The following is a 22561-nucleotide window of genomic DNA, read 5'->3' on the forward strand; positions in this document are numbered from 1 at the left end:
CTAATTTTATTGATTTGAGTCCTCTCCCTCTTTTTCTTGATGAGTCTGGCTAATGGCTTATCAATTTTGTTTATCTTCTCAAAGAACTAGCTTTTAGTTTTATTGATCTTTGCTATTGTTTTGTTTCTATTTCATTTATTTCTGATCTGATCTTTATGATTTCTTTCCTTCTGCTAACTTTGGGTTTTGTTTGTTCTTCTTTCTCTAGTTCCTTTAGGTGTAAGGTTAGATTGTTTACTTGAGATTTTTCTTGTTTCTTTAGGTAGGCTTGTATAGCTATAAACTTTCCTCTTAGAACTGCTTTTGCTGCATCCCACAGGTTTTGGATCATCATGTTTTCATTGTCATTTGTCTCTAGGTATTTTCTGATTTCCTCTTTGATTTCTTCAGTGATCTCTTGGTTATTTAGTAACGTATTGTTTAGCTTCCATGTGTTTGTGCTTTTCACGTTTTTTTCCCTGTAATTCATTTCTAATCTCATAGCGTTGTGGTCAGAAAAGATGCTTGGTATGATTTCAATTTTGTTAAATTTACTGAGGCTTGATTTGTGACCCAAGATGTGTTCTATCCTGGAGAATGTTCCGTGCGCACTTGAGAAGAAAGTGTCGTCAGCTGTTTTTGGATGGAATGTCCTATAAATATCAATTAAACCTATCTGGTCTATTGTGTCATTTAAAGCTTCTGTTTCCTTATTTATTTTCATTTTGGATGATCTGTCCATTGGTGTAAGTGAGGTGTTAAAGTCCCCCACTATTATTGTGTTACTGTCAATTTCCTCTTTTACAGCTGTTAGAAGTTGCCTTATGTATTGAGGTGCTCCTATGTTGGGTGCATATATATTTAGAATTGTTATATCTTCTTCTTGGATTGGTCCCTTGATCATTATGTAGTGTCCTTCCTTGTCTCTTGTACCATTCTTTATTTTAAAGTCTATTTTATCTGATATGAGTATAGCTACTCCAGCTTTCTTTTGATTTCCATTTGCATGGAATATCTTTTTCCATCCCCTCACTTTCAGTCTGTATGTGTCCTAGGTCTGAAGTGGGTCTCTTGTAGACAGCATATATATGGGTCTTGTTTTTGTATCCATTCAGCAAGCCTGTGTCTTTTGGTTGGAGCATTTAATCCATTCACGTTTAAGGTAATTATCGATATATATGTTCCTATGACCATTTTCTTAATTGTTTTGGGTTTGTTTTTGTAGGTCCTTTTCTTCTCTTGTGTTTCCCACTTGGAGAAGTTCCTTTAGCATTTGTTGTAGAGCTGGTTTGGTGGTGCTGAATTCTCTTAGCTTTTGGTTGTCTGTAAAACTTTTGATTTCTCCATCAAATCTAAATGAGATCCTTGCCGGGTAGAGTAATCTTGGTTGTAGGTTCTTTCCTTTCATCACTTTAAGTATATCATGCCACTCCCTTCTGGCTCTTAGAGTTTCTGCTGAGAAATCAGCTGTTAACCTTATGGAGTTCCCTTGTATGTTATTCGTCGTTTTTCCCTTGCTGCTTTCAATAATTTTTCTTTGTCTTTAATTTTTGCCAATTTGATTACTATGTGTCTCGGCATGTTTCTCCTTGGGTTTATCCTGTATGGGACTCTCTGTGCTTCCTGGACTTGGGTGGCTATTTCCTTTCCCATGTTAGGGAAGTTTTCGACTATAATCTCTTCAGATATTTTCTCTAGTCCTTTCTCTCTCTCCTCTCCTTCTGGGACCCCTATAATGCAAATGTTGTTGTGTTTAATGTTGTCCCAGAGGTCTCTTAGGCTGTCTTCATTTCTTTTCATTCTTTTTTCTTTATTGTGTTCCACAGCAGTGAATTCCACCATTCTGTCTTCCAGGTCACTTATCCGTTCTTCTGCCTCAGTTATTCTGCTATTGATTCTTTCTAGTGTAGTTTTCATTTCAGTTATTGTATTGTTCATCTCTGTTTGTTTGTTCTTTACTTCTTCTAGATCTTTGTTAAACATTTCTTGATTCTTCTCAATCTTTGCCTCCATTCTTATTCCGAGGTCCTGGATCATCTTCACTATCATTATTCTGAATTCTTTTTCTGGAAGGTTGCCTATCTCCACTTCATTTCATTGTTTTTCTGGAGTTTCATCTTGTTCCTTCATCTGGTATATAGCCCTCTGCCTTTTCATCTTGTTTATCTTTCTGTGAATGTGGTTTTTCTTCCACAGGCTGCAGGATTGTAGTTTTTCTTGCTTCTGCTGTCTGCCCTCTGGTGGTTGAGGCTATCTGAGAGGCTTGATGGGAGGCTCTGGTCGTGATTTTTTTTTTAAGACATTAAAAAAATTAACTCAAAACAGATTTTTGGGGTTTTTAGGGATGCTTTCAAGGACTTTCTCCATTATATCATCCAGAATCTTTATGAGGACTCACTGGTGAAATTTCTCTCAGATTACAGTATCTTAGAAAAGCTGTACTTCTCCTGAGCAACTGATTCACTTTTTACAGGCACTGTGTATTTTCTTCTTTGCCTTGCTACCTAGGAGGCTTAAGCCACATTTGAAGGCCAACTCTCGGAGTTTTGGAGAGCAACATACTGTGCTTTACTCTGTACTATTTTTATTTATTTTCTTTGTCTATTTATTTTCTTTATCCCAGTGTATCCTTTGCCTTGAATCCTTCACCTATTTATTTTTCATCCTATGTATTCTTCTGGTAAACTGCCTCAAATCCTTGTGGAACAATGCAGGATGTGGTATCTATGTTTATGAATGAATGAGTACGTGCATATTACACCTTTAGTTGCCCAAGCTAAAGGCTGTAAGTTGTCCTAGATTCCCTCTCACTTACTCTCCACATCCAAGTTGTCACCAGGTTTATCTTTTTCATCTCTGTATATCTATCCCTTCCTTGCTGTTACCTTGCCATGTCTTGGTTCAAGTCTCATTGCTTCATTACTTTATTTCCTACCTTATTGTTCTTCCTACCTTCTGGCTCCTTCCTACAAGTCTGGCACCTTTTCCTCTTCCACAGTGCTGCTATAGAGCATGTTCTAATATCAGAATCTGTTCATATCATTTTCTTAATACAAAAATCTTCTATGACTGCCTGTATCAGTCAGTCATATTTGGACTCTTTAATCTAGCACATAAGGCTTTTTAATGATCTGACTTCTGTTTAACCTTCCCTCAGTCCACATACTTGTCATGCAGTTTCACACCTATCTACCTTTGCACTTGCTTTTCCCTCTGCCCAGAACACCCTTCCCACTCATTCATCAATTCCTACCAAGCTTTCAAAATTCATTACAGGTGACATCTTCCTCGAAAGGTTTTCCCTGTCTCCCAGCCCAGTAGTTACCAGTGTGGTCCCTGGATCAGTAGCATTTGCATCATCCTGGAAAATTATTAGAAATGCTAAATCCTTGGGCATTACTCAAGGCTTACTGAATTAGAAACTCTGGGCATGAGGCCCAGCAATCTGTGGTGCCCATTGGTTTTCAGATTTTAGCATGCATCAAAATCACCAGGGGTGGGGGGGTGGGGGCTTGTTAAAATATCAGCTTCCATTTCTGAAGAATCTTGGGTTGGGTGGGTGTGATGCATTGTATTAATAGCCCCAGTTCTTCACCCCTCCCTGCATCCAAGCCCTTTCCCAAGTGACTGTGTAGTTCCTCCCACTCTTAAAGAGGCAGAGAATATTTCCCTGCCCCTTGACTTTGTATTTGGTCACAGGACATGCTTTGACCATTGGAATTAGTGGGTGTGACATGACCAAAGGCTTGTAAAAACATTTGCAGGATTAGGCTTGCACTTTTTGTGCCTCTGCCATGTCTGAAGACCAACATGTCCAGCCTGGCCCACTGGTTCTAGGAGGAGATTGAGAGGCTATTGTTTTAAGCCACTGAGTTTTCTGTTGCGTATATACCTAGGAGTGAAATTGCAGGGCCTAGGGTAATCACCTAGCAGATAATGTCCCTTATCCAAAGTGGTTGTACCAATTTTATATTATATACTCCCACCAGCATTGTATGAGCATTCCTGTTGTTTACTGTGCTGTCATTCCAACAGTTGATTAGTCTTTTTAATTTTAAGTGAATCTCATTATGGTTGTAATTTGCATTTTCCTAAAGACTAATAAAGTAAAGCACCTTTTCATATGGAAAATTGATCCAGTTTTCCATATTATGATCTAAGCTCTGTGAGGACATACAGGGATTGTTGTCTGTTTTGTTCACTGCTGTATCCCTAGCCACAACAGTGCATTGCACATTGTAGGCATTCAGTAAATATTTGTTGAATAAACAGTGTGAGAGCAGAACTTGATGAACATTGAATTGAGCATTCGCTGACTTTGGCTAATAATTTATTCTGTGACCATATTCAGGATACCTAACATCACTAGGTCTTGGTTTTCTTGCCTGTAAAATACAAGAGTTTGTTATCCCTGAGATATATTTTGCCTATGAAATTGTATGATTCTGGAATTTATGAATTGCTTTTCACGTTCATATTATTTTGGGACCCATGCTTTTACATACTTATTTTCTCTTGATTCTCTGTTTTTCGTTTAATGTGCTTGACTTACAAACGATACACCAGTAGCAGAGAGCACAACTAGCACTGTATCTAAATATTATTCTCCACTAAATAGAATCAGAGCGCCTCCCTCAAGAAAAGGCTGGTTTCCACTAGTGGGATAGGGAAAGTATGAGATGAAGTTGGAACATCTTCTTGCAGTGGAAAGTAAGGAATCTCTTAAAGACTGATAGGACATAACAGAAGCACAAGGAAGTCAGCTTGAAGGAACTGCCACTGTCCAAATCTGGGACAATTTGAGCATCAAAATAAATGAATAATAATAGATTGTAACCCATTCAATAAAAAAGAAGTTCCCAGTCCATACTGATATGAATGAATGAATGAATGAGTGAGTGAATGAATGAATAGGGAGGAAGGGATGTTCCATTACAGTAGAATGTCAACAAATAAATATAAAATAATTAATGGTGTTAAAATTCAAGAGTAAAAGTTCAATGGGAATCAGATATTTAATAGCCTCTCTCAAAGTCTCTCTCCACAAATTGCTCATTAACTAACTGCAAGGGGTAACTTTATAGTGGAGAACATGTCCCACACCACATTAAAGTGACCAAAGTTAACATCACCAAATTAGCAAAACAGACTGGTATCAGGTGCTTCCTGATATAATGTACTAAGAACCTCTGTGGTATACCCACCAAAAACGCATCACCTGAATCCCAAATCTACAGATTCTACAAAACAAGTCAATAAATACAAAGAAAGTTCAGGGAAGTAGTCTAGATTCAAGAAGACTGAAAGTCATGACAACTAAAAGCTATATGTGATCCTGGATTGGTTCCTGAACCAAGGGGAACAAAACAGTTAAAAAAGAATATTATGGGACAATGGATAGAATACGGACATTGGATTAGATATTATTTTATAAATGTTAAATTTCCTGATTTTGTAAAAGAATGTTCTTGTTCTTAGGAAGTACGTACTTAAGTATTTAGAGGAATGGACTGTGATATCTCCAGCTTGCTCTCAAATAGTTCAGAGGGATACACACACACACAGTAGGGCAGGGAGGAGAGAGGGATTGTGAAAGTTAAAGCAGATGGGGCAAAATGTAAGCAGTTGGTGAATCTGGGTAAAAGTTATGGCAGTTTCTTGTACTTGTATAGCAATTTTGTGTAACTTTGTAACTTTTTGTAAGTTTGAAATTATACCAAATTTAAAAGTTATCTCTTCAACCTAAAAAAACCTTAAAAAATTAAAAACCTTTAGGAAAAACTTTACAAACTTAATGCCAATAAATTGCTTTGCAAAGTTTCTAAATCAGCTAGTCTGAACTTTTAACTTGGTTCCATAATAAAAGCCTGCAAAGTGAATGAACTAGGGATTGTATAGAACACACAGATTATAATTGTTTTTTAATGATTTTTTATTTTGAAATAATTGCAGATTCATAGGAAGTTGCAAAAAAAAAAGTATAGGGATATCATGTGCACCCTTATTACACAGCGTCCCCCAATAGTAACATTGCACCTTACTACAGTTTCAAAACCAGGAAATTGACATTTGTACAATCCAGCAGTTTATTCAGATTTAGCCAGCTGTGCCTGTACTCTCTTTTTATGAACTTTTATCATACGTGTAGTTACATGTAACCACCACCGTACTCAACATACAGAACTGTTTCATCACCACAAGTACCACTTCCTTGTACTATCACTTCATAGCCACACACCTGCACTCCTCATCTCCAACTTCTGGCAACCACTAATCTGCCCTTCATCTCTATAATGTTGGTATTTCAAGAATGTCCCATAAATGGAATCATACAGTATATATTGTTGAGATTGTCATTTTTCACTCAGTATAATTTCCTTGAGATCCATCCAAGTTGTTGTATGTATGAATAGTTTATTTTTATTGTTGAGTAGTATTCCATGGTATAGATTTATCACAGTTTGTTTAACCATTCATGCATTGAAGGATATTTGGGTTTCCAGTTTTTGGCTATTACAGATAATGCTGCTATGAACATTGACGTGCAGGTTTTTGCATGAACATAAGTTTTCATTTCATAAATACCCAAGAGTGTTTTTTGGTTTTACTTTTTGTTTTTTTTCTTACTTAGCATTTAGGTTTATGTTTTAAAGTTTATTCTGAGGCAGTTATTTTCATACTTTATTTGTGACAAACCGTTGTTCCTTCTACTCTTTTAAATCCATGCCTAATTCTGTAAACACAGTGATTTGAATTCACGTTAATAAGGACTATATAGAGTCTGTGTGAAAACGGAGAAATGGATTCAAAAATTAAGCAACTGCAGTTGCTGTGTTCAGTAACTAAGATATGTATGTAAATGGCCAGTAGATTACATTTTTTTTTTAAAGTGGTATGAATCGAAATCAAAAGCCCCTTGACCTGGCCCATCAGGCTAGGTATGATCTAATTTGTATGTACCTTTTCTCCTTAATCTTGTATCAGTCCATCATTATGTATAGCCACATAATCTTCTTTTCCTTTGTACTAGGCTCTGGCCTTCTGTAGGGACTTTAACATGCTATTCACCCCCCCCCCACCCTGTCCCCATTTCTTCTTCCCCTTTTGCCTATGTAACTCTTATTCATGAGACTTCCTTAATGAGGCATGGTTACTGCCCACCCTCCAGTATAAACTTGTTACAGTCTTTTCTTCTCTCAAAGTGCCCAATTCTTTTCATTTAGGAAAAGAGCAAGGACTCCAGAATGTTAAGATCAGGGACTCTGGAATCAGACCTTGGGCAAGTCACTTACCTTTATATGCCTCAGGTCTTATTATCTTAAATGAAATTAATAGTAGTACCTGTTTGATAGGATAAGGATTAACTGAATTAAAATATGTAAATATGAATGAACTAAATATAAATTAATATGAAATTAAATATGTAAATCCCTTAGAACAATTCCAGGCATACATTAGATGCTAAGTGTCATCCATTATTGTGAAATTTATCACAATATGTAATTATATGTTACATGGTGATTATTCATAATATCACTCCTACTGGACTCTCTAAGCTCTATGAGGGTATTAACTGGGTCTGGTTTTTTTTTTTGTTTTTTTTTTTTACCACATTATACTCAATACCCACCATCTGTCAGACCCTATTCTAGGTGTTAGGTGCTAAGTGCATAAGAGTGAATACATAAAGACTTAATGTTTTAAAAATCAAGAAATCAGGTCATCAAGAAAAAGGAAATGAGTCACTTACAAATTTCATTATCTACTGATAGGCATACTTAAGATTATCAGGTACTGGTAAAGAGAAGCTAAATTACTTCCTCAAGTCCAGGCAATTCAGTATTCTGATTGAAACTGAAAGTGTTTATTTCCATTTTAAGTTTAGTTTGCTTTTGTGTTTATGTGTAATAGTGACTTGTGTCAAAGTATTATTTGAGAAACCAATCTTTTTATTTTTTTAAAAAACTTAAAAAGAAATATTTAATTAAATTATTTATTTTGGCTGAGTTGCAGCATGTATGCGGACTTCTTAGTTGCGGCATGCATGCAGGATCTAGTTCCCCGACCAGGGATCGAACCAAGGCCCCCTGCATTGGGAGCACAGAGTCTTACCCGCTGGACCACCAGGGAAGTCCCCAAACCTATCTTTTTACATCCCTCTTTTCTGCACACCTTCCTCCTCCCCACCAATTTTACCTAGATTTCTTAAACAACTATAAAAGTCCTCTATAACACACAAAGTCATTTTATTCTGTATTTCCGTTAACCTTCTACCTTAGTATATAGTTGATGTTACATTTTCTTTTTAAGTAAACTTTCATAGAAAGTTTACTTTTGTGTAACTCATCATTATATAAATCAGAAACTCCACTTAAAATGTTAAAATCCATTTTTCCTAATGAAACGTTAGTCAGACTGATAATTGACAGAATTTAAATAACCAAAAATTATTTTCATTTTATATACAGAAAGGATATGGCATTTGATGTTATAAAAATCTGCATTTTATGATTAGTTCATTTTTCAAAAATATACATCCTTAATTTATATACTTATGTCCTATAAAGTGGCATAGTGGGAGGGACCTAGTGGAAATTATTTAAAAGGTTCCTGTAGGTAATGTGGATGAGAAATTGCTTTTTCCATTTATTATTTCTTTTCCTATAAATTGAACTATTTAAAATAATTTTGAAATTGAGCTCCTTAATAAGGAGTTGTTTGTTATTGGTTTTAATTGACTTTTTACAAGGTTATCTTCCCTGAAAAGTTACCCCAATATCTTTTCCACATTCATTAGTTATATTATATAATTATGATATTTGGGTCTCTTGAATTCTTTTACTGGTTTTTTAAAAATACCAATTACAGAAATAGAGTCTGAGGGAAACATGGTGTCTCAGTCCATTTAGGCTGTTATAACAGAATACCATAGACTGAGTGGCTTATAAACAACAGAAATTTATTTCTTACAATTCTGGAGGCTGGGCAGTCCAAGGTCAAGTTCCCAGCAGATTCATGTCTTGTGAGAGAACCCACTTCCTGGTTCATAGATGGCCGTGTTCTTGCTGTGTCCTCATATGGCGGAAGGGACAGAGGAGCTCTCTGAAGTCTCTTTCATGATGGCATTAATCCCATTTGTGAGAATTTGACCCTCATGACCTAATCACCTCCCATGGGCCCCACTTCCAAATACCATCACACTGGGGATTAGGGTTCAACATACGAATTGGCAGGGGAGGGGGACACAGACATTCACTTCCATGGCACATGGTTTAGCAGTAATAGGTCTGATAAAGAAGAGGCTTTACTTAATCCTGACTTAAATATGAGACAATGATATTTTGTACCCAACAAAAAATTTCCCTTAATTAAAAAAAAAATTGAAATTTAACACATTTTAAATCAACTATATTCCAGTAAAAATTTAAAAAAAAAGAAAAAGCAAGATACATATGGAAAAAAAGCTGTTTATTATGGAAAACTTTGTACGTTCAAGGTAAACAGAAGAGTATAATGAATGCCCAGTGTCCATCACTCAGCTTCCATAGTAATCAACATGCTGTCATTTTAATTTCATCTATACCTTCACCCATTCTCTAACCATTGCTAAATTATTATCATTATTACTTTTGCAGTATTTTGGAATTTGGTAATATTTAGATATATTGAAAACTAGAAATCTTGGATATACTCATGTAACCAATATTTCTCCATGATATAGAACATTTTGATCACACCAGAAAGTTTCTATATGCCTCTTTGTAATCAAATCCCACCACCATCATCATAAAACCATATATTTATAAGTTGGACTTCATCAAAATTCCAAAAGATATTAAGAGAATGAAAAGGCAAAGCAAAAGATGATAAAATATTTTCAAATAGTATCTAAAAGACTTTTATCTAAAGCATATAAATCATGTTCTCAGAAGTCAGCAATAAGATTGCCAACCTCTGCTCTAGACCTATACTTACTGGACATCAAAGCAGAGATGTTGAGTAGGTAGTTGGATATATGAGTGTAGTGTACGGGGGAGAAGTCAAAGTAGGAGACATAAATTTTAGAGTCATCAGCATACAGGTGCTATTTTAAAATCATGAGATCAGGGACTTCCCTCGTGGTGCAGTGGTTAAGAATCCGCCTGCCAATGCAGGGGACACGGGTTTGATCCCTGGTCCGGGAAGATCCCACATGCCGTGGAGGAACCAAGCCCGTGCGCCACAACTACTGAGCCCACCTGCCACAACTACTGAAGGCTGCACGCCTAGAGCCCATGCTTTGCAACAAGAGAAGCCGCCGCAATGAGGAGCCTGCACACCGCAACGAAGAGTAGCCTCTGCTCGCCGCAACTAGAGAAAGCCGTGCACGGCAACAGAGACCCAACGCAGCCATAAATAAATAAATAAATAAATAAAATTTTAAAAACTGAATGAAAAAAATCATGAGATCAGATGAGATCAACAGCAGAGGTAGGACAGGAAGATGAGAAGGAACCAAAATAGGATTCAGGAGTGGCCTGTGTCCTATGAGGAAAAACCAGAAGAATATGTTGTTCTGGAAAACAGAAGATTGATCAACTCTGTTGAATGCTAAGTGAAATCAGATGAGATATGAGGTTTGTCCATCACGCTTAGCAATGTAGATGCATGCCATTACTAACCATGGCAAGACTTCTGGTGGAATGATAAGAATAAAAACACATACAGTGTGGTTTCAAGAGAAAGAAGAATTGGAGATGAATGTGGACAACTGAAGGAATTTTGCTGTGAAAGGAAACAGAAAATTAAGCAGTTGTTTGATGGAGGGTATAGGAGTCAAGGGTTTGTTTTTTTTTTTTCGTGGGAGTAGTAGGAGTTATCAAAATATAGATGTTCATATGCTGATTGGAGTGATCCAATAAGAGGGAAAATTGATACAGGAGAGAGAAGGGAGTTGCTGGAAGTGACATCTTTGAATGGGTTAGGGCAGAAGAGGGATCATTAATGCATGTTATGCTTGAGTGATCATGATTTTTTTGCATATCTTCTGTGTGTACCCTTTCTCAATTGTTCTTTTAGGTACTTTAAGTAATGATCTTAAACTGTTGAATTGGAAGAATTTCCTAAAGTACTTGAAACATATCCATTTATTCTCCTACTGAGTTGTCTTAAAGAATTTATTGTTCCTAGGGAATATGTCACGTAATGAGGATCAAAATAACCAGACAGAGGACCTGGATAGGCATTTTCCCAATGAAGACTTACAGATGACCAACAGGCATGTGAAAAGATGTTTGACATCACTAATCATCAGGGAAATGCAAATCAAAACCACAGTGAGATATCACCTCACACCTGTCAAAATGGCTACTTATCAAAAAGTCAACAAATAAGGGAACTCTCATGCACTGTTGGTGGGAATGTGCAGCCACTGTGGAAAACAGTATAGAGGTTCCTCAAAAAATTAAAAATAGAAGTACCATACAATCCAACAATTCCACTTCTGGGTATTTTTCTGAAGAAAACAAAAATGCTAATTTGAAAAGATACACGCACCCTATGTTCATCACATTATTTACAGTGTATGGAAGCAACCTAAGTGCCCATCGATAGGTGAATGGATAAAGAAAATGTGGTTATGTATGTGTGTGTGTGTATATACACACACACACACATTTTTTATGGCTGATGTCATTTGCCACAACATGGATGGACCTAGAGGGTATTATGCTAAGTGAAACAAGTCAGATAGCTACCATATGATTTCATTTATATGTGGAATCTAAAAAACAAAACATATGAACAAACATAAGAAAACAAAAACAGAGATACAGATACAGAGAGCAAACAGGTAGTTGCCAGAGGGGAGAGAGGTGAGGAGATGAGTGAAATAGATGAGGAAGATTAAGAGGTACAAACTTCCAGTTACCAAATAGATGAGTCACAGTGATGAAATGTACAGTGTGGGGAATATAGTTAATAATAATGTAATATCTTTGTATGGTGACAGATGGTAACTAGACTTCCTGTGGTGGTCATTTGAAATGTATAGAAATATCAAATCATTATGTTGTGCACCAGGAACTAATAACGTAGTGTTATGGGTCAATTATACTTCAAAAACAAACAAACTCGTAGAGAAAGACATCAGATTTGTGGTTATCAGAGGCTGGGGTTGGGAGGTAGGAAACTGAATGAAGGTGGTCAAAAGGTACAAACTTCCAGTTGCAAGATAAATAAGTACTAAAGACGTAACGTGTAACACGATAAACATGATTAACACTGCTGTATGTTATATATGAAAGTTGTTAAGCGAGTAGATCCTAAGAGTTTTCATCACAGGGAAAATTTTTTTCTTCTTCTTCTTTGTATCTGTATGAGATGATAGATGTTCACTAAACTTATTGCAGTAATAAAAAAAAAAAAAATTTCCAAGTAGCCAGAGTTTTTTTGAAAAGATTCTTAGGGCAGCCAAATTCCAAATAGCTAACAGGACCAAGATGGCTACTAAGACTATTACATACTTTTATCATTTAATATTAATGTAGAAGTCTTCATGTATTCAGGCTTTTCGTATATTTTATATGCATCCAAAAAATTTGCTTGTGTGTGTTTAAACAAAAAGAATGTATTCAGGCTTTTCTTATATTTTATATGCATCTAAAAAATTTGCTTGTGTGTGTTTAAACAAAAAGAATTACAGACTTCAGGATCTTTTGCTTTCTAGTGGTGTTGAATGATCAATTCAGAAGAATCTGGCCAATATATTTGATGCACTAGAAAAAAAAAAAGTGAATTAAAAAATTTTACAGTAGTTGAAAGTGTGCCCTCTTGTGGACTGTTCAGTAATTTTACATAAAAGCATTTTCTCTCATATTTTAGATTAAATTAATTGTGTATCATCAAGTGTGTAATGGTCAAAAGTTGTAGGTTAGACCTACATCCAAATATTATAGTTCTTTAAGACCTCAGCCTCATTTAGAAAGAAATAAAATGACCATTGTTTGATTTTTGCGTTTCTAACACCATTGTATAGGAAATCATCTTGTGATATAAGAATCAGTCTTAAACTATATTGAGATAGGCTCTTTCTTTTGCAGTGGAAAAGAATGTGAGAAATAAAATTTTTGGTGTGGAGGTGTACTAGTAACCCAAATAACTCATAGCAGCACTTGGAAATTTCCTCCATGGCCTCTATGTTTAAACAAAAAAATTCCAGGGCTCAGGACTATTTTTCTCCTGATGAAGCTTGCAGTTTTGTGTATTTTGTTATCATTAGACATCATGTAACTGCTCTGCACCTCTGTAAGTCAGTTTAACTGTCATAATCAAGGGGGACCTTTTAAAGTAATATGAACTTTTGTTAAAGTCAGTTCAAATAAAAATGCATGTGAAATAAATTGATAAGAACAAGGAACAAGACTGATTAGAGAAATATATAAAGTTATACTAATTGTTACTTCTCAGTGAACATACACATATTCTATAAAGTGCTTTTGTGACACTCTAAATCTCAACCAGATTTACTTCTTAGTGACTTCTCTTTCTCTTCATAATAGTACTCAATAATGTAACTATATCCTCCTATTACATATTAAATATATTAAGATATAACAACATTACTGAATACACGTTATTGGTATCCAGCATGGTGGCTGCAGAGAGCTCAGGATTCCAAAAACAAAACATGTGTTTAGAGAGAGCTTTAGAGCTTTGTTTTATTTTGCATTTTTCTTACTTAATGGAAATAATTTAGAACTATAGAAAGGGAGAAATGTTTTAAAGAAGTGAAAATTTTTACAGACAACTGATTGGGAACTGTTTTTGAGCTAGGATTTGAAGAAGGTCTTTTGGAAGTGTCTTTAAACAGAATGTGAAAAATTCATTCTTAAATAGTAGGCAGCAAAAAGGAATCTGGAGGTAGCTTGACAAAGTGAAAGCATTCTGCTGGAGAGGTGCCACTCTAGGGAGTCACTGTTACCTATTTAAAATAGTAAATAGTACAACATGTATTTATTTACTTATCTAGCTACGTAGGATTTACATGCCACCTATTTCCCAAAAGAATTTGAGACAGCTTATTCTATTAAATGTAATATAAACTGAGACAATAAAAATGTACTAGTTTTAAGCCCTCCCTCCCTCCTTCCTCACCAAAGAAAAAAGGAAAAAAAGAAATTAACATTACTAAGGAAGAAAAGTGCTAATTAGCTAAATAGTCCACACATATAAAATGTTGGTTTATTCAAAATAATGTTATAATCATGTAAGACAACGTAGTATAAAGAATACTGAACTAGAAATCCAAACATTTGTAGTCTTGACTAGACCTTCAACAAACATTTAGCTTCTCTGAGGAACATTTCCTTTACCTTTTATTGGTTTGTCTTTTTTGTCTTAGCAATGTAGATATTTCCCAGTTTTATGTCCTTCAGATATGCTTGAGAATGTAAGGTTTGGTTAGAAACACCTGAGTTCACATATCAGCTCTGCTGTGTGCTGTGTAGCCACAGGCAAAACATTTAGGCTCTTAGCCTTATTTTTGCATCTCTGAAATAGAGATCATCTTCACAATCCTTTGACTTTGGTAATTAAGGAAATGTATGTGTTAATGTCTGGCATGTAAGAAGTGCTAAAAAAATTTCCGCTACAAAAGTTACCTGGTCTCTTGCCTGTCTCATCTGTTATTATAATTTAACTGTTATCAGTCCTCTATGGATCACTTCCATATTTATAACTGTAGTTCTGACCTCTTTTGTTGATTCCAGAATTTCCAACTTCTTACTTTAGACATCTCCAACAACTGGATATTACTTTGGCATTTTAATCTGAATGAATCCAAAATCAGACCATCATTATATTTCAATATTGAAGTATTCATCCAACAACTTTCTGCCTCTGTTTTCACTCTCTACCACCCCATTTTCCTTATCACTCTTATTTTAGTCTTACTAAGTTCATTTATATCAAGGATATAAAAAAAAATCAACATTTCATAACAAATACCTTTGCAGGGTCTAATTCATCTTTCTGGCCTTATGCTCTGGCCAAAGTTCTTATGAATGCACCCTGCATATTTTATTAGTCTTTAACACCTAGCATAGGGTCTTTATACAGTAGATTCTTAACATAGGTTTCATAGATAATTATACAGATATACCAGAGAAATCTGTGTACATATAGCAGCACCTATTAGAAGGCTCATTTAATGTTTTTCATTTTAATACATATTTTATATCATTGTTTTTCTGATTTATAAAATAATTGTCTAATAGTTTTTTTAAAATCCAAGCAACACAGATACAAATATTACAAAAATGGGAATTCCCCAAAATACCAGAATACATCCCACCTCCTAACCATTGTTAATGGTTAAAAAATATATTCTTAAAGAACCTTTTTTCATGCCTATCATTTGTATAAAAATGTATTTTAAGCAAAAATGGGCTTGAACTGTACACATTGATATTATTTTCAGTTCGCAGTATCTATATGAGAAGCTAACATCCGTCTTCTCATATAGATACAATTTTAAAAAAGGAAGAAAAAAGGGAAAAAATTTTTTTCTCCTCGTGCTGAGAACTCTTAGGATTTAGATTTATTCTCTTAACAACTTTCCTATATATCATACAACAGTATTAGCTATAGTCATCATGTTGTACATTACATCCCTACTAATTATAACTGGAAATGTGAACCTTTTGACCACCTTCCTCCAATCTCACCAGCCCCTCCCCCACCCCCCCGTGTCTGTTTACTACAACTCTCATCTCTTTTTCTGAGTTTTGTTGTGTGTTTGCACGTGCACGTGTGTGTGTGTGTGTGTGTTTAGATTCCACATATAAGTGAGATCATACAGTATTTGTCTTTCTCTGTCTGACTGATTTCACTTACCATAATGCCTTCAAGGTCCATCCGTGTTGTCACAAATGGTTCAGGTTTTAATTCAATTATTGTTTTTCCTTTTCTCCTCCTGGAAGATATACTCCCTTTATAACATTCCCATAGCCAGACTCAAATTTCAAAGGGTAGAGACTGTTGGCATCTTGTTAACCATTGCACTTTGCTTGGCTAGCACAGTGTCTGACACAGTGACACAGAATACGTATTTTGGATGCATCGTCATGAAGGGCTCAATACTGTAGAAGCACAGTGTGTTCTTTTGGCTACCATTTATAACTCAAGGAGTAGCTAGCTGTGTGGGTTTGGATGAACTATTGATCTAACCTAGTATGACATTTTGAGACTATTTTAACTATCCGGTAAAAGGAAAATGCTTTAGTTAGGTCCAAAAAAAGGTGACGCATATTGTCTGGAGAACAATACAAAGTACAATTTAATGGAATTTCAATTATTAATTTAAGGCAGACTGAATGGCTATTATGGGAAAAGTTACCAAATTGATATCTTATATTTAGCATACATTTATCTCATCTATGATATGCTCAGAAATGGAGGAAATAAGGGGTTTGTGCTTGACAATATTTAATAAAATGTTATTATATTATGCGAATTTTGAGAAGTTATTAACTCAGCATGAAAAGTATGAGGGTGTTAACTTATTCTTTATAATCTTTTATCAAAGACTGATTTTCTTCAACGTGAGTTTTGCTTACTGCTCTATAGTCCGATCAAGAAGAAAGTAAGAGTACTTGAAGTACCATAAAATGTGAACCAAGTACAAAATAGACGTGGTTATAAATTATCAAGTAAAGAGTCTGATTCCATAAAGCCATAGTCGCCTTACTTTATATTTACATGGTATAGTTTACTGAATAACATTCATTTAAATTTGCTATTTCAGTCGAGCTATAAAATAATATTAGAAAAAGAATGAGACATATCTGCATTTATGAAAGATTTCTGAATTAATGTGACAAATCAAGAAGTTTCCTCATTAAATAAAACTGGAATATTAGTACCTCAGGTTTATATAAGAATTGAATGAGAGTACATTTTATGTGTTTATTACCAGTTTTTATTATATAGTAGGTCCTCAATAAATGTTATCATTTCTACCAGTTTTTCACTACTAAAAAAGTGCAATTGTTGAGACAGATTATACACATTTTTGGGCTGTGGGATACAAAGTGGCTGTACAGGAAAGTTTATCTACCGTCAGATTATGAGATTGCCTTTTATTCCAAATCCATTTCAATTTGAATATTATTATTATAACTTTTACCAATACTGTTTTATTTTCATTTCTATCATTTACATTAGGAAATCATAAATTTTGAAGTGAAATTAAATGAGTGAAAGACTAAGGTCTTTAAAAATCTTGGCAAGTGCTTAGAAATTCCCTTCAGACTCATTATAATGGGCTGAAATGGAAATTTGCCAAAATATCTTCCACTAATTAACGATTAGTAATTGTAGGTGAGCATGCCTAGGACTATTACACATATTTGTAATACTATGGTGAAATATATGCTGGATAATAATTTTTAGTAGGTCTTTCAGAAGAAGGGAGTACTTGTATTGAAAGACCCCTTTTCCCTTATGCACCTATGTTTCTCCTCTGCTCCTCCAGAAGTGTTTTTCCAGTTAGCAGTAACATTGTTAACTTTCTGGATCACTTACTATGTGCCAGGTAGTATGTCAAGTGATTTACATGCATTATTTTATTTCATTCTCATTACCACTTATGCAGTGGGCTACTTTCTTTACTCTTCCATTTCTTTAAATCAGCAACTTTCAAACTGCTTTGATTTGGTGACCCATCATTAGAAAGACATGTTACCTAGACTCTCAAAGCAGTGTGCAGTGTAGCCTTACAGTTCTATTCTCTCCATCCCTCTCAGTATTGATCTCAACCCACTAAATTTATTTTACAATCTACTAATCAGTCACCGTTCACAGATTTTAAATAAAGCACTGCCTTAAGCGACAGTTCTAAAGCACTCATTATAACCTTTCCCATTTGGTTACCATTTCATTCTGGACACATTCTTCCCCAGAGATAATGACTTTCAGCTTCAGTTTTGGTAGTTTCATGAAAGACAGTGTACTTTCACAGAGGCAGGTGAACCAAACACTGCCCAATCCAGAGCCAGAAATGCCATGTCTAATTAGGAGTGTGTATATTCACTTTTAGAGTTCTAGGAATGTTGTTTCTTGATGGTCTTTGGTCACCTTCTAGCATAAGACAGCAACATTTCTATAGATTACTCATATTCATTAAAATCTATGACCTTAGCTAAAATTATAAGTCTGTTTCTACCAAAGTCTTCTGTTCTTCAAAATCTTCGATTACATGAAATTGTCACAGTTCAGCAGTATGGTGTAAATATTTGTCAGTAGCCAAATACTTAATTCATAGTTAAAGCACCAAGTTTTGAGTTGACATCAGAGTGTTATATAATAAAGATGCCTTTATTATATCAACTGAGAAAAATATTATGGTTAGATTTATTAATCTTCCAATTCACACGTGGTAACTAAATATGTAAATCTTTTTAGGCTAAAAAAAACTCCAGCCTAGGGTTGGGTCTACTTTACATGTTACTCATCTGAAATTTAGGAAAATAGAATAAAGTCAAATAGCCCACAATAGAATCCCCTAGCATATTGTTCTTTATGGGTTCCTATCCTCTGAATTAAATACTTAAAACACGGTCACTTGTTACTTAATCTGCTTGAATGAATATGGCAATTTACATGTACAATAGTGAGTCATATATGAATAACAAGAGGTTTTGTGCTGTTCTATCCATAATTTGCATTCAATGATTTTTTTCCCCATCAATTACTAATCATAAAATGGAACTTTCTTAGTAACGTAAACTTAGAAAAACTGTATTGTGTTTTGATGACTCTGTCAGCTTTTAAATTCTAACTGATTTTTTAAAGTGCTTGATGCAACTGTTAAATATGCAGCGCTTCTTCAAACTTCTTTAGTGATTATTAAATAATCAAATTAATTACTTCAAAGTATAAAGTCCATCGTGGAGCAAAAGGAAAAATAGAGGATAGCCAGTAGTAATTATATCTTTCCTATACTATTTCTTGTGCCTTTTCCCTACAGTGGGCTTCTACTAGCAAGTTTTGTGTCAGTCATTCATCAAAGGAAAACTGTTTTTTCCTTAGCCAGCTACTAGAAAAGAATGTACATATAAAAGTCATTAAAGGAATAAAAAGAAAAATAAATGATTACTGTTGATAAAAACACAGGATAGTTGTTATCTTTAGAAGGAGCTAGATTGCTAGAGTGGTTCCATGGATGCTTACTTTTTAACTGTTAAACCATACATATATGTTTTAGGAACTTTTGTCAGTATATCATATTTATAATAAAAGTGAGGAAAAAGAAAGTTCTTAATTTTAACTACTTATATACTTCTACTTTTTTTTAATATATTTTTATTTTTTAATTATTATTTATTTATTTATTTTTGTCTGTGTTGGGTCTTCTTTTCTGTGCGAGGGCTTTCTCTAGTTGCGGCAAGCGGGGGCCACTCTTCATCGTGGTGCGCGGGCCTCTCACTATCGCGGCCTCTCTTGTTGCGGAGCACAGGCTCCAGACGCGCAGGCTCAGTAGTTGTGGCTCACGGGCCTAGTTGCTCCACGGCATGTGGGATCTTCCCAGACCAGGGTTCGAACCCGTGTCCCCTGCATTGGCAGGCAGATTCCCAACCACTGCGCCACCAGGAAAGCCCTATACTTCTACTTTTTTAATGAAAAAACTTAAATTGTAAAGTTGCATTAAGATGTAGGAGTAAGGGGAGTTATTATTATTATATCATTACACTGTTTTGAAGTTTTTAATTCAAAAAACTTAGAGGTTCTCTTAAAAGTTAATGACTAGCAGGTATAACCTCAAAAAAAAACACATTTAAACTGTTTAAACTAAAAATTACAATTCAGTTCTCTATTTTAGCACTATGTCTTAGATAATTGATGTAGAGCAGACTTCTTTTGTTTGCCGTTTATTTTATGAAGCTATTTAATAAGACAAATCTTTTAATAATGTGCACATTATTTACTAGAAAGGCAAGTTGAAGCTAAATTTTTATGTATTTATGATGTGGAAAAGAAAATAGTGCTTGTCAAAATTGAGTATCCCTGTCCGGTAATATAGCCTACTAGTTACACAGACTCTTGAGCCAGTTTGCTTGGGTTCTAATCTTTGCTCCACAAATTACTTGAAACTTCATGTAAATTAATTTCCTCATCAGTAAAATGCAGAAAATAATAGTACCTACTTTAGTTGGTTGTTGTGAGGACTAAATGAGTTATTGTATACAAAGCACTTTGCAGTGTGTAACATACAGTAAGTAGTATATGCATGATGGCTATTATTGTTATATAGCTTGAGCAAACAAGAAAAGCAGAAAATTTTATTTTATTTTATTTTATTTTTTTTAAAATTTTATTTATTTATTTATTTTTGGCTGTGTTGGGTCTTCGTTTCTGTGCGAGGGCTTTCTCTAGTTGCGGCGAGCAGGGGCCACTCTTCATCACGGTGCGCGGGTCTCTCACTGTCGCGGCCTCTCGTTGCGGAGCACGGGCTCCAGACGCGCAGGCTCAGTAGTTGTGGCTCACGGGCCTAGTTGCTCCGCAGCATGTGGGATCTTCCCAGACCAGGGCTCGAACCCATGTCTCCTGCATTGGCAGGCAGATTCTCAACCACTGCGCCACCAGGGAAGCCCAGAAAATTTTATTTTTTAAGCACTTCCCTAGTAGTAATATATTTGACATATTGTTACAAATAATTGTCTGGTTTTTGTTGCAGTGTTTGGGAAATGGGAAGTAATGACAGCTGGCACCTGAACTAAGTACTTTCATAGGCAACACCATTCCAGAACTTCAGGATGAATGGGGATATGCCCCATGTCCCCATCACTACTCTTGCGGGGATTGCTAGTCTCACAGACCGTAAGTTTGGTTATTTTATCTAATTTATGTTCTACTCTGACATTGATTTTTAAAGAGACTATAACATTAATTATTTGCAGCGTCATAAATAACAAAATGTGTAAAGATTTTAGATTTTGAATGACACACAACATTATCTTCTTTGGTTTATTGGCATAAATGTGAAAGTAACAGAATTAGTGTAGTCAACTAATAATAGATAAGACCTTAATTTCTGTTTCATGCTAAGGACCCATTAAGAAATGGTAGTGTGTGTTTGTTTAAAGGTCTTATATGATAAAGGGATAAATGCAAAAGTAAGGAACTATTACAGACTTTTAAAAAAGCGTTTATGGAAATGGTAACTGAAACTGCCCTTCAAAGAAGAAAATTTGATAGCCCAACATAATCTGATTTCTTAGTGACGTTTATTTTGGATGTCATGTTTAGTAATCTTTTGGAGTTTGTCATAGATGTGAAGAGCCTGTTTTCCCGTGGACACTTAAGTTTAAGAACATCTTCGTTCTCTTGAGATTTAATTAGTGTAGCGTAATATTTTAGGGACTCATTCTTTTGGTAGGCAACTCTAATACTTAGTGCCTGGGTAATGGTGCAAAAAGCTCCTCACAATGTTAGTCCTTATCCTACCTGAATAAAAGGAAAAAGAGATATGAGAGGGGAGGGTAGACCGTGAGGAGATGACATACTTTTCTTTGTATAGCAAGCATTATGCAAGATATGGGGCTTCATAAAAGGAGCTATAAGAAAATAACTTCAAGAAATGTTTTCATCTGTTTTCCCCCAAATACTATTTTTTTCTGTTATTAATTTCCAGCTGGTTTAAGTGGGGGTAAAATAGATAACAGCCTACAGCTTTGCAGCAGGGCTAGTTTATAAAATCTGACATAACAAGAAAGTAGCCAGTAGGGTTAGAATAACTCAGGTAAGAAAGCTTTTGAAACAGTCTTTAGTTTTGGTTATCACTTTGTTATAAGTAAGCCATAAATTCATATAATATGTAGGAGTACAGAATCAAATATACTACCAGGAATTTCTTTGGGGGGGGTGTGGTCTGCCCATTATCTCAGCTGTACCTCATTTTAAAAATTTTCCCAATAAGCCCTACTTATTAAGTAATAATTTGTTTCCAGTGTTTTTATTAATAAAAACCCTGTTATTACCCATTGTGGCTGAGTGGCATGATAGTTATACTATATAGGTGATTAGAAATTAAACCAAAAACAAAGACACTGTAGTTAACTTTCTTAACTTTTAGTTTAGACAAATGAACAAATTTCATTTATATGAAGACATTAAATAACTGAATTTAAACTACTGTAAAACATTTATGCCCTTTTGTTTGCTGTCAGAATAAAATGAAGAGAGACTATTTAGTAATTTATAACTTAAAGCAAAATTCCTTAGATATTTTTCTTCCTTCAGAATCCTATTCTGTGGACGTTGTTCTCCTACCAAAGTGAGCTCTTTATTTTTGTATTTATTTAAGCTTTTAAAAACACACATTACTTGTCTATCTGGTAAAGAGTCAGGTATTGTTACTTGGTTTATTTATTTGATTCTGATAAATCTTATAACAGAAATAATTAATATGGTCTCAATTCTTGGAAATTACTTAGTTTTTAACCCTACTTTTTTTACTCATTTATTAAATTAATAAAGATTTAAGACATGAAAAGTTAGCACAGAGTTTTATTCTTAGAGAGTAGTATAATCTATTATGGTCCAA

General features: G+C 34.9%; 1 protein-coding gene across 5 annotated transcripts in view; it reads left to right on the forward strand.

Moving 5' to 3' along the window:
- NIPBL (NIPBL cohesin loading factor) overlaps positions 1–22561 on the forward strand; it is a 201806-nt gene that overhangs the window by 64968 nt on the left and 114277 nt on the right. For all 5 annotated transcript variants that reach the window (XM_061189192.1, XM_061189187.1, XM_061189191.1 and 2 more), the window contains exon 2: positions 20693–20835. In XM_061189192.1, coding sequence (XP_061045175.1) covers positions 20772–20835 — 64 coding nt within the window. In that variant the 5' untranslated portion in view covers positions 20693–20771. The remainder of the gene's footprint in view (positions 1–20692; positions 20836–22561) is intronic.

The sequence above is a fragment of the Eubalaena glacialis genome, chromosome 4, assembly GCF_028564815.1.
Source record: "Eubalaena glacialis isolate mEubGla1 chromosome 4, mEubGla1.1.hap2.+ XY, whole genome shotgun sequence".
NCBI classification, from domain to species: Eukaryota; Metazoa; Chordata; class Mammalia; order Artiodactyla; family Balaenidae; genus Eubalaena; species Eubalaena glacialis.